The sequence below is a fragment of the Atta cephalotes genome, assembly GCF_000143395.1.
Source record: "Atta cephalotes unplaced genomic scaffold scaffold00004, whole genome shotgun sequence".
In the NCBI taxonomy this organism is placed as follows: Eukaryota; Metazoa; Arthropoda; class Insecta; order Hymenoptera; family Formicidae; genus Atta; species Atta cephalotes.
The window spans coordinates 6411631-6425071 of NW_012130068.1; the positions used below are offsets into that span (position 1 = coordinate 6411631).

At 39.5% G+C, this 13441-nt stretch overlaps 2 protein-coding genes across 2 annotated transcripts in view; one reads left to right on the forward strand and one right to left on the reverse strand.

Annotated features, from left to right (window-relative positions):
- The window catches only part of LOC105626171 (nascent polypeptide-associated complex subunit alpha, muscle-specific form), a 119540-nt gene extending 110616 nt beyond the window's left edge, over window positions 1–8924 (forward strand). The window contains exons 5-8 of the mRNA XM_012207482.1: window positions 3309–5960; window positions 7761–7931; window positions 8659–8733; window positions 8816–8924. Coding sequence (XP_012062872.1) covers window positions 3309–5960; window positions 7761–7931; window positions 8659–8733; window positions 8816–8860 — 2943 coding nt within the window. The 3' untranslated portion in view covers window positions 8861–8924. The remainder of the gene's footprint in view (window positions 1–3308; window positions 5961–7760; window positions 7932–8658; window positions 8734–8815) is intronic.
- Window positions 8925–11022: 2098 nt separating this feature from the next.
- Window positions 11023–12549, reverse strand: LOC105626017 (COMM domain-containing protein 8-like). Its single transcript, XM_012207326.1, has 4 exons — window positions 12454–12549; window positions 12229–12390; window positions 11381–11533; window positions 11023–11301 (listed from the first exon to the last, which is right to left on the reverse strand). The coding sequence occupies exons 1-4, from the start codon at window positions 12547–12549 to the stop codon at window positions 11146–11148; spliced, it is 567 nt and encodes a 188-aa protein (XP_012062716.1). The 3' UTR covers window positions 11023–11145.
- Between the last annotated feature and the right edge of the window lie 892 nt (window positions 12550–13441).

Sequence of the window (13441 nt, forward strand, 5' to 3'; positions counted from 1 at the left end):
GTCAAGACATACTTGGAAACGTTGAAATGGGAAGTCCTACCCCACCCGCCGTATTCTCCAGACGTTGCTCCCTCTGACTATCACTTGTTTCGATCAATGGCACACAGCCTGGCTGATCAGCACTTCCGGTCTTATGAAGAAGTAAAAAATTGGATCGATTCGTGGATAGCCTCAAAAGATGACCAGTTTTTTCGTACGCTACCCGAAAGATGGGAGAGAGTAGTGGCCAGCGATGGACAATATTTTGAATCATAAATGTATAACCAGTTTTTTACAATAAAATCTCGAATTTCGGAAAAAAAAGGCGGAAGCAAAGTTGTATACCTAATACAATGTGTATTTATCTAATACTTTTCCTTGGTATGTACAAAATAAAAAAGTGGAAAAGGAATTGCAGAAATGTAGATCGCGAATTTTCAATTTCTTTGCTAAGAAAGAATCGAGTGTTCTTTTTGCTGCAGAGAGATCGATGATTGGTATGCAATTTTTTTTGAAACGTCGCAATACATAGTCACTGTTAACCTACTTAGAATTGGACGTCGGCCAACAGCAACTCGGTATTGTGTATATAGGGAAGCGGGTTCACAATTTCTCAATCGATTTTCTCATAAGAAGACGCCAAGCTGCCGGAAGTTCATTACGTCGGTACTTGCCTCCTCGTCTCTGCGGACAATGCCCCTCGATCTTGGCAATTCGCCAGTTTTGTCGTACATTTTTACGTTTTGATATTAGGCCAAATTCTTGTGGTGTGAGCATCTATCTACGGCATCTATCGCTTTCACCTCGACGGTGACACATTGTGTTTAAATATCAGCAGACTCGGACAGAAGTAGAAGAATTCTGAGTGGAAAGTTCCGACTGGAATTTGGAGCAGATCTCTCAGTTCAGAAAATTGGAGCGGATTTTCGGGTCGTCTGTCATCATTTTTATAAACGCAAAATGTTCTCGACAAGAAAATAAAACGCTTTTGCCACCGAGCTGAAATTCATTGTAGAATTGGGACAAAATAAACTTCTAACTGCTGGACATTTATTTACTTATTTTAAACTGGATTATTTCATTGTCTTACTCTCTTACTTTCTTATGCTCTTATTCTTTTACTCTTTTAGCCAGTAGATAAATTTCCACGTAGTATATCCGAAGATGGAATAGCTGATCCTCAAACATAAAATGTGAAGACATTATATTAAGAAGATTGAAGGAGAACGCCAAGTTACATCTCTTTTTATTATGTATCGGAAATATCCTCTTACGATTCCTTACAGAAGTTTTCTTTACAAGAAGAATAAACTGATGATTCCCGAGTACAACCAACATAAAAATTGCAGCAAATGCCGTTTAAGTGCCACTCCGTTGTAATTCTTTAGGCGGGAGAGGCTTATATATCCTTTAGGAAAATCTACGACAGGAGACTCGACGCCGGCGATCGATACGGAACGCGGGACAATAAAGCGCACGACGCATTTCTCACGTCCGGTTTCTGTTTCCCTCTCGGGTTTCAAGAATTGATTTTGTCTCGACTGTTCTCGCTGTCTTAAGTTGCGCAAACCGAAAGGTATCGAGAGTGTTTGTCGGTACACGCCAAGCGAAGACTAATGATGACAGTCAAATAAACGAGCCGTCAAACGAAATAGTCATATAAGTCAACAAAAATAAAATTCTTATGTACATATTAAGCTTTGTATGGAATTATTTTTATTATAAATTTATTTTAATATATACATATAAATATTTATTAGGCGTTTAAATATACATTTACACATTATCTTAGATCTTTGCGTGCGAGAAATAGTTTTCATCTTTAGCGAACAATTTAAAGATTAAGAATCAAACCCACATAACACACGCAGTAGATTGTGTAGATGGAATAATAAATATTGTAGATGAAATAGTTTGCAGTAGCAATAAATATATCTCATCTATGTAGAAACGTGACAAAACATCCTAGGAATTTCTGAGCGTCGGCGTGTGTCGACGGAATGTGCTCATACTTTTATTCCGCTGCGCACTTCTTCACTTTTATCTCTACATATTACGTTACCGAGCCGATAACAGAATTATGCATATAAATGATATGGCACTTGCCGCGTCATACATCGAGTTCGTCTCTCATCTTTCATTAACATGCTGTGTTAATTCATGTCAAATTATACCCAATTTGACGTTTTTCATTTCTGTAGGTCGTTTTATTTCTATTCAACATGTCCTTAATTTAAAAATAGAGTTAAACAATTTAACTAAAAAAAATGTGTTAAATTTGACTCAGATGTACTTCTTTTATTTGTTTCAAACTGTCCATACTATATATTATGTATGCTAAATGCATACAGTAGTCCGGACTTTGAAACTGGCCTAAGAAATGAATTGATTTACATTTTGACACATATGGCAGTAAAAAATAACGAAATGTTATTTAACTCAAGAGATTGAGTTACCATAACTCCTTTGAGAGATCTAAGAATATAATAACGCCTAACGTCGTTTTTCACGCAATAATCATTGTTTGTAGATCAGTAAATTTAGTGATAAATCTCTAGATAAATCTCCTCCGTTATTTCGTGAGCTATTGACAGAAAGAATTGTGATCGTTTTGTCTTAAAAAAAAAAGATTATAGGAAGAAAGAAACACTCATTGACACAGTGACACGATTGATACGGCTCCTGAAGGGTGAGAACATTGGTAACTCGGTACCCCACTGTGCACCCTCTTTTTACCGCCCTCGTATGCACCAGGGGTACGTACGGCTCTTTACACATCATTCGTTCTCTTTCTCTCTTTCGCTCCACATGTATCATTAAGCTGTTCACCCTCGTTTTCATTTGAGTCGCTCGGAGCTCACCCTTGGCACGAGAGAACGCGCGCTGTAGTCGTCGGCGACCACCCCTCGCAACGAACAAAAAAATAATATCGCGCTCGAATGAACCAACATTTTTCTCCATCGCACTTCATCCACGTGGCATAGCTCACCTTTCATTTAGAGCCGATCGTCCGCTAAAAATAGTTGAATAATAAATATTTTTCTACTCGAAATTTATATTTCTGCATTTTATTATTAATTCATATAAACGAGGTGCTAAAAATTATTTGTTTAAAATTAAATTATCTGTTTATAAGAGTATTCATGCAAACGGTGCACTTTATGTGTTTCTATGATATAAATGTAACGAAATATTGCAATGATATTTTTATGAAACTATGAGATAAAATAAATTAATATCTTAAAATGTAGAGTTTTTATATCTGCGGTAGGCGAGTGTGGTGCGTCGTACGAAATGTCTAAAGTGGTGTGTTCTCTCGATTGTCTCAGGGTGGCGAAGACGCAGAGAATGCAACGGCCGCCACGAGCAGTCCGGTGGAGGAGAAATCAGCGGCGAGCAGTCCCTCAGCGGACGAGCAGGTAGTCGCACCGACAGCAGCAGCCACGGCCGAGCCGAAGGAAGAAGCTGCCGCAGCGTCGCCAACAGCAACCGCCGTAGCTGCTAGTCCGGTCGAAGAAAAGAAAAAGGAACCCACTCCCTCCGCCCTTACTCCCGTCCCGTCCGTCGAGGATAAGAAAGAGGAGGCGGTCGAAAAAGTCGAGGCCGAGAAAAAAGTAGTCGAGGTCAGTCAGTCAGCCGGTGGTCACTCCGTAGCGGACCCGGTAGAGATCCCCGTCTACCGAGTCCAACCAGTCGCGACGCCGTCTATCATTGAGAGGAAAGCCAGTGAGGACCTCCCATCCCTGCCTCCATCCAGTCCACCACCGACCCCCATAGATCCGTCGCCTTTGCAGCAGGCTCGGCAGGCCGCGGCGAACGCCACAGCCCTGGCCGAGGCGCTCAAGCTGCCTGCCGTGGCTGCCGATAAGGAGGAATCGACACCGCCGGCATCACCGGCACCACCGCCCGACGTGTACCCGTCGTCTCGCGAGGATATTCTTCCCCAAGAGAACCGCGCAAATGAATCCATCACTACCGCTGTCGCGTCCCCCACATCACTTGATTCTTCTACCGACAACTTGCCCCCGACGGAAGCGACCTTTGTTCTCGCGGAAGTAGAGTGTCTGCCGGTGGTAGAGGCCGAGATCGAAGTTGAGACGTCTCAAGATATTGCGAAAAAAATTGGGAAGACGTTAGGGAGTAGTTGGGATAATAAGGAAGAAGTGTTAGAAGTAGATAGCGACATTGCGATGAAGGAGAAAGTATTTAAGTGCCAGAAAAGTGAGGCAAATTCGGCGAAGGAAACTCCATCACTTGCGATGGAATGTGATAAAAATACACAGAGTAAAGGTGCAGAGGAAGTTTCTGATATTGTTGCGATGGCCAAAATTGTGAATGAGGCTTCACCGGTCGTGGAGTGTCAAACAGAGAGCGAGATAAATAACTGTGAAGTTTCGATGAAGATAAATGTACCGTCTAACGTCGAACATATAGTCGAGGCTGAAACATTATCGTCGACTGAGATTGAAACAAAAGACGCCTATCCGGCAGTAAAACAATATTTATCGTCTGAAAATGTAGAGAATCTTTCAGATGAAACGCAGCACATGAAATCAATTGAGAAATTATCAGACTCGGATCTTCCTTCAATTGAAAAATGTGTGTCTGTTGATACAGAGAAATTATCAGAAGTTAGTTCTACACTCTTCGCAAAGTCGATCGAAAGCTCGTCAAGGGAATTAGAGCAGTCGTCAGTGGTAGAAGTTGTGGAACAATCGAGCGAAATACCGATCGAATACGAACACGATTATGCAAAGCTGAAAGAAATCAAGGAAGAAGAAGGAGTCCCATTGACAACTTCGCCGATTGAGTTATTTATAAATTCCGAGGAAGGTCCGCTGTCAGTTTCGGAGGATATTTTGGTAGAAGCCAGGCCTGCGTTGATCATTCCAGAAGATGACAGTGTAGAAGAGCTTACCGACACCACTGAATCCGTCAAGGTGATTCCCGAAACTGACGAAGAGAAACTGGAGATTGAGCTTGAATCGGACACTGCGTTGCCTACAGAAGAAACCTTGATTTCAGAAGAATTGGAGGATATGTTTATTCCGGAAAACGCGACAGTTGAGCTATTAACTGAATTTGTCACGTCTGATATGAAAAATGAAATGGAAGCAGTCAGTGAAATTGAAGATATGCTGCCATGTCCGCCTGAAGATTTAACCGCATTTAGCCCTCAAACATTTGAGCTTCAAAATACAAGTGCAATTGAAACAGAACCAATTGTTAGCAAAAAAGAAAAACCTACCGCGGTATCTACTTCAGTCGTTGAGACAGAACCGTTTACGACATCCTCTTTGCAACTTGAGCAAACCGAGGAGATCAAAAGGTGTCTTCTTTCATCAAAGGATCGCATAACATCGCCAGAATTCTGTCCCTTAGATGATATAGAATCAATGCCGTCAGACGCTCCGACGTGTTCCCTTTCAGAAAAGCACTTGAGTGAACCTCAAACGCTAGCTCTCTCGCCCGAACCCGAAAGCGTACCTATCTCTTTGGAAGATCTACCACCGGCACCTGAAGACACGGGGACGCAGAGCTTAGATTCCTTCGATTATCCTTTACCACCGGAAGAACTCTCTTGTCCATTATTATTGATCCCTCCCGCGAACATGTCCGTAGCTGAATTACCACCAGCTCCCGTCGAGCACGCAGCCAACCCAAGAGACCCGACAGAGACACTCCTCACGCCGCCCTTAAGTCCTAACTTCCAACAGTCCAGTGTCACATCCGGCATCGCGACCGAAACCGCCACGAAAGATCGCTCACAAATTCCCTCATATGACGAAGACGACAGCAGCAATCGTGAACAATCGATGTTGCTGAGCGAACCGCTGACGATGTCATGTGATCAATCGAACATTGAGTTGAAGGAGAGACTGGCGACCGAGTGCGTAGCGAAGACCGAAAGCCAGGAAGAGGCCTTGTCGTGTCAGTTGTCGAACTCCATCCCGTCGACTGCCGCCAAGGAGCATCACCAGGTGACTAATATGCAACACAACCTCCTGGCATGAATGCAGCCGGCCAAAATTCTTTGGCGGGCGCCTCGTTCCACGTATATCTTCGTCGTACGGTTCGCACAGTACTGTCTCTGTGGTCTTATAGCCTGAAAATGAAAATACCGGCTCTCCCGATTTCCACTCTCTTTCCAGAATTCCTCCAATGCTCTCTGTTCAAAAATTATCGAACACGTATTTTGAACTCCAAAAACCTTCACTCCCTCATCTCTTTTTTTCATATCCAGCGCACAATCTCATCTTTCCGCTCCGTTCTCTCGACGAAGGGTAACATCGAGTGACAGGAGACTGACAGTTTCCGGGGGAAACCTTAAATAATTCTCGTTTCGAGAACAAAATTATACTTTGCTGTTTGGGTGTGCCGATGCACGACCGGAGCCGGTCAGTCCTCAGAGAATCCGCTAAATCCATTTTCCATCCCGATGCGTCCCCGTTGTGTTTCAACGCCTGAGGGTCTCGTTTCGTGTGCATCCTTCGTTCTGTCGAACGTGATTAACACAAGCCTTACTCTGCTATTCGATGTCCTCCGACGCTTCCGCCCAACTCTCCATTTTTTTAAAAGACCATATGTATATTACCATGACTACCTATTGCCACCTGTGTTGTTTGCCTCTTGGTTTTCTTGATAATATTAACACGATCTTTCATATGATTAAAATCAATGCGTTGCAGTAGAATACTTTTTATGACGCGGCGAATAGCAGATCATTCGCGCTGCCGCGTCAATTGATGTCATTTCCGTAGATTTTGAATCTTTTCATATCGAACGCTCTCTTATACTAATAATAACATAGACGCTCGAATAAATTAGAGGTGCCTCTAGCGTGAATCTCATTGATAGACGTAAAAGCAGTTGATCTAATGATACGCGCGTGGTAGCTGGCGTTTTAGATATTTTTGATAGACGTGCTCATTAGAAGAGCTCAATACTTACTGTCGTGCTGTATTTGCATCTGTTGTATCGTAAGCATCTTGTACTTGCGCATGCCGAGTTTTCTTATCTGAGGGTTCGCCAGCGGGATTTTCAATTCTTTGCGCTGCCCGAAGCATGACGAAACGATTCTGCTGAGGCATTTTGTCGTATGCTGCGCTTCAAGCGAGGAGGTAATAGTCATCGCGATTGTCCAGGCGCATTAAAACACAGGCTAAATTTTTTAGAAATACGCTTTAATATGTTTATATCAAAGATATTTTTAGTGTTAGTATGTTAGTGTAACAATTTATCTAGAAAATTCCGTTTCTATTGTAAATTACTGCATATTTTCTTACTTATTTATATGTTGTAAAGTGGAGTAACTTCGGCTCAAATTTTGATACCCAAACGACATACATGTAAAAATTGAGATATAAGACGTTTTAAGACATCTTATGTTTTTTAATTTTGGACATACATATATTTTTTAAAAATAGCTTTTTTTAATTTGAGCCAAAATTATCCCGACTAGGTCAAATCTCATTTTGAGGAGACAAAAATTCTACTTTGAGTTCTATTCCTAAATAATCTCAGGATATTTGCAATCTCCTACTTGAACCGCAACATAATCATCTCGTGATGATTCATTTATGATATTCATTTAAATCTGATGATTCACAAGAAGGGAAGAAATATTGTTTTCTTTATAAACGAAAGGTATTCGGCAGAATCGGTATTACGTCTTCCTTTGTCCTCGTTACAGCATGCTGGGATTTGGACTTGAAGAAAAAAGAAATGATGAATGAACGAATACATGACGATCACATAACGAAGAGACTTGTATTTTACAGAACGCTCCGGAAGTTGAGGCGCCAGTAGAAAACAACGTCACCCACGATGCTAGCACGACAGAGAGTGCCGATGAGGCTCCCAAAGTTGCACCACCGGCTGTCCCGACCGAAGCACCCGCCTCCCCGCCAACAGCACCGGCTATCACTGAGGACGTCGCTTCGGTCACCAAGGTATACATACTCATAAATATATATATATATGGATATATATAATTTTCAGTCTAGCCATAGTCTGAAGATTATAATCACGTATACTACGTCCGTGCTATTATTAGCCTGGAGTGAGTCATTGTCGATGATGCACGGGATAGTATCGATCGACCGTTTCGAGAAGAGTCTCAACAACTCTCTTTATCATTTATTTGCTTTGTGACTGGACATTTTACTTATGTACATTTACGAAGTGCTTTAATGAGAAAGTTGAAGGATGATGACAATGAAATGAGAATATTATTGTTAAATTATACATTATGAAGAGTTAAAATACAGTAGTAGAATCTTTGCCTTGAAAAAAAATCTATATTAACAAATTCTCAATTCAATAATCATTAATATTTTGTCGATAATTAATAAAGCAATGAAATATATAATAATATATCTTGACATGTAGTAATATATCTCTGATAATTAGCAGATGAAAATTGATTAGACAGTTTAAATAATGAGTTGCTTATAAATTAGTATAATTTTGATATTTTTTATAAATGCATGATGATCGCCAAGAGATCATTTACGTTCGATGAGCATAAATGAATCTGAAGGTCATTATCAAGTATACTGACCGAGGAAGATTAATGAGCGAGGGGCCATCTGATCATTAATACTGCGATTGCACCTTTTTACAGTGACTAAGCAGTCATAAACGCCATTAATGCTTTTGTTCTCTTTCTCTCTAAAGGCTATCGAGGAGATCGACATAAGTGATAAAGCAGTCGCGGCGGCAGTGAACGAAGCTATCGAATGCAACACGAATGTAAGTATTCTTTTTTTTTCATAAAATTTTTGCAACATCGATTCGCACTTAAATAGACAATTCATCTTTTTTTCTTTTTCAGGAAATCATCGCTGACGCGCACCACCAAAACAACATAAACGAATAAGCGCCACTAATCGAATTGTATTTTGGAAAGAAGAAAGTTCTTTTCTCTCGTTAAAACCAAAAAAGTATATTATATAGATATGTATATTTGGACCATTCCTGCAACAGAAAATAACGTTCTTTCGTTACGAGCAGCAAAAGGGGAAAACGGGGCGACGACGACGACGATGATGACGATAATAACGACGACCGCGGCATCGCGAGAGCATACAGACTCTATAGTAGGCCTATTAATTATTAGATGATGTTTAACAGCAGGGCAAACGAGAATACGTGAAAGTTTATGATCGTTTATTCAAGAACTATTATTACGTTCATGAGGTCATACATTACGTGAAACGTATTCTGGAGGAGGACACATAACGTGGCACGGTCTCTTTCACAGATTAAATGATGCTCGTTTTATTCCTTGTGGCGCGCGGGAAGGCTTTCAAGGCGTCGAAATTAAGCTTTCGGCTTGTGTCTAACCGCGAGTTACAATGATAGTCCCTGTTGTGTAGAAATTTTTTAAGTATCATTAACTGTTACTGAAGTAAAGTCTAATGCTCGAACATCGCGCGACGGACAAGCGATAAAAGCGATTGAGATCGTCAAGATGATAGGATCGTTCGTCGCGCATTCCAGAGGAAATACTCATTGGATGGCGCCCTCCCGTAATTACATAACTATTGTACTCTATGAGAGAGCGAAAGAGTGTGAACGAGAATGAAAGCGACAGAAAGAAAGAGAGAGCATGAAAGAGAATGAGAGAAAGAGAGAGAAAGAGAAAGCCGAAATATAGAGGAAGAAATCGAGAGGGCAGGCTGTGTGTGATATAGCGATTGACGGTGTGAAAGGGGAAAGAGAATGATAGTGCGCGGAAACGAGAGAGATGCGTCTTCGCCATGGTGAGAACAGGAAAAAGATGGAAATACACGAGCGAGAAAAGTGGAAGAAGGAAGCGGAAAAAGATTTACACGCGACAAAGTTTCGCACTCATATCGGCGACTTCGAGGGCACCCGGCACATTGTTTCGCTCGTATTTCCTTCGCGGTCCTTGGTTTTCCTTTTTCCGTTTACATCTGTACAATCGAGACGTTTTACGTTGTAACGAGGAACTGCACATTTTTAACATAATTTTGATAGGCGCGGGCACAAAGGCGCTGCGAGAACACGAGGAAAAACACATTATACACCAATACATGCAATGAGGGACATTTACACCGCGTATACGTACGTACCATGGAACATACGAGATAAAGTATATACAGTAAGTCGAAAAAAAAAACGAGATGTAAGTGATATATTAATCTAGACTATAGAGAGAATGCGTTTGTGTAAATTCGGCGTTTGTTCGAAACATTGCTACTTCTCCATACGAGAGAGAACACTTATGACGAAGCCTATCGTAATTTTTATGATAATCATTAAAAAGTATCGCCTAATTACAATTTACGAGACATGCACAATTTACCACTCCGGAACGGACCTCCGAACCTTTGTCAAGTTTTCATACGGATATTTCTACGTTTCTACGTTTATACGGATCTCCAGAAGTAAAAGAGTAATTATCTTATGAGAAGCTTTTTTTATTAAGATCGCGTAGCATAGATCATAAAGTTGTAAACGAGAAGCGCATTATACACGTGTGAGACGCTCCGATATCCGGTAATATCGCCGAGCGATAGAGAGGTAAAGGATCGAGTCTTCACTCGTGTCCGGCATTAATTTCTAAGCGATTACATACATATTTACGTATAAGGGCGGGAAAGAAGTAAAGTTAAAAGTTGTATAGTAAAACCATTCATTAAATATATCTGTCCGTAAAAATCTTTACAACGAAAAGAAAAAAAAAAGATTCATTGTCTTCTTAATAGGACGACACGTTTTGGCGACGAGAGCGAACTTTTTATCGAAATTCTTCACGAGCGAATCGAGACTGATAATATCCGTGCACCCATACCATTTCTCTAGTGATTGTTATCACTCTGAGGCGCCGTCGAAGCAAACCTCGCTCGTTTATTTATTTTGCGCCGGAGACTACAAAATTGTGAATGAGATCTTTGAATCGAGACCGCCTCAGATGCGAAAATACAGTCTCCAGTATCTTCGATCAGCAATTATAATAGTAACTAAACTATTCTACATTTATCTATAACCTATAATAAACTGTGAAACAAAGTGTAACAACAGCGAGTATTTATTTCATCACGGAACCCGTGTCCTGCACAACTTATAATTAGTACATGTTGTAATACATATATAAGAATTATATACATTTCTTTTTCTTTGTAAAAATATCAAAACTTATACTAGCTTTTCTAAACTGTTTATTATCATATCTAACTCATCTTTATTCAATTCCAAATTTATGATACGCCGAGATCCCTTATCTTCTATTATGAGATCTAACTGCAGTAGAGATTCTCTTAACGAGGCCATTTTGCTCGAACCCATTACCAACTGTAAAGAAATGTAATGACATAAGCTAAGAATATAATCCATTGTAAGCAGATAGAATGATTATCAACAAGCATGATACCTTCAATCTCCAATCGTGATCAATCACGGTTGGCAATTTTCTTTTGTAATGTTCCCGCAATAAAGCGTCAGTCAATTGTTCCCTGCGTACTTTCAAGCAAGTAAGAATGTTTTGTTGCACTTGCTCGGGTAATTCATGGTATTCTTGTGGCATCTGGAAAATTCATTTTCCAATAAAATTTATTTGGAGTACAAAAGAGTTCAAATAGAATCATAGTAGATTTATAATTAAAATAAATTTAAAAAATTCTATAGGAACTTCTTTATACTCCAAATAAATATGACATATGATACACAACAACAAAAGCAAAAGGTGTTTTCCAGCAAGAGACAAGCTATTTTTTTTTAGAAGATATAATTGACACGTCGTTCGATCTTTGTTCAATAAATTCTTCAATAAATATAAAGATATTTGTGTTGATTGACATTCCTGAAAGGAAAATAGTCACATGGACTCAGTATAATAGAGTAATCATATACTTGTTTGTCAATGTTAAGGTCAAAGTCTCACTACAAATGCTTTGAAGCATTTGATTGCCTAATCAGAAAGAATTTATTAATTGACCAATCAAAAAATGCTTCAAAGCATGTAGCACCACGTTGATTGCTCCTTTCACCTGATTTCATCAATGTAAAATAAACTTTAATCTCATTTAACTTACTGTTTACTCTTTTTTTAATTCTTAGAAAAAGATAAAAAGAACTGGACTGAGATTAAAGTTAATCTTACAAGTCGACATTCTATCTCTCTTGACATTCAGTAAGTAACAAAAATAAAAAGACACTTATATCAACTTTATGTTAAGGAAAGTATCCTTAGTTTGATAACCAGTTTCTCAGCAGATATACCTTTTCCTCTATCATATAGAGAGAGGCAGGATTTCGTAATAATGATGATATCAGTTTGTAAACTCCTTCATACTCCGCTCTGCTCCAATCCATGCTGTTGGCGAATTTGCAATATGATGGTCCTGGGCGACCGCAGATCTCGTCGACACAGGCATGCAACAGCTTAATACAAAATGAAATTGTTACGACGTCAGACAAAACTAAGGACACACATTATTGTATTACCTCCTTTAAGACGTCATTCTTTTCCTCGCTAAAGAGGCTAATGTATAGCGACTGAGTATTCTCCATCGTTCTTTTCAATGTGTATTCCTCTTTCATCGACAGTGTCAATGTGAAGGCAGATTAAAATTTAAATTCTACAAAAAACTTATAATTGTACAAAATGTCATAATTATGTTGCATCTCGCTTTCCATTGACAGAAGATTCTTGTAATTAAATGCAAGAATACACTTGAGAGGATTTTTTAAGTACTTTTACTAGTTGATGATTTTATGTCTTTAACTTTTCCTTGAAATTACATGATACCCGAATGTTAAAACTGAATATGTTATAATTCTCAAATTATTTTTCCTAATTTTTTAATACAGTTTTAAATAATTTTGACTTTGTCCTAGTGGCCTTTCTTGATGAGTTCGAATAATCGCTGAAAATGCACTAGAGGTTTGAGGTTAGGAAGACGCTTTTGACATTTCGCCAGCTCTCGTCATCTGTTGACGAATCTCGAAAATATGAAATGCACACAAATTTCCATCAACTGATAAGTCAGTTGGTTCTGAAAAAACCGAATGATCATTTTCAAGTTTCTATCTGCAGTATCTACATATATAGAATCAATTGTATCGACTGAGTTGCGTAAGCTCTACTTTTCCCCGTTAGATGACACCACTAATCCTGCCGCGCTGTCTCGATTTCAAACGGCAGTTACACCAGTTACCTTATTGTCATTACTTATCGTTAGACAAGCTAGACGTAATTCGCGTCAATTTCGCGGCATTTTTGCGAATGTATGGCTGCGTAAGTTTTTATCGCGATTCCTTCTATCTTGTTCCCTCCAGATCTTTCTGCAAGTTTGACGACACATTTTGAGTTAAGGTATCCTCAGTCCTTTCCTTAATTAAATTTAGGCATAAAATTGCTCGATTATTCGCGTATGTATTTGTAGGTATATAAGTATATATATATATATATATATATATATATATATATATA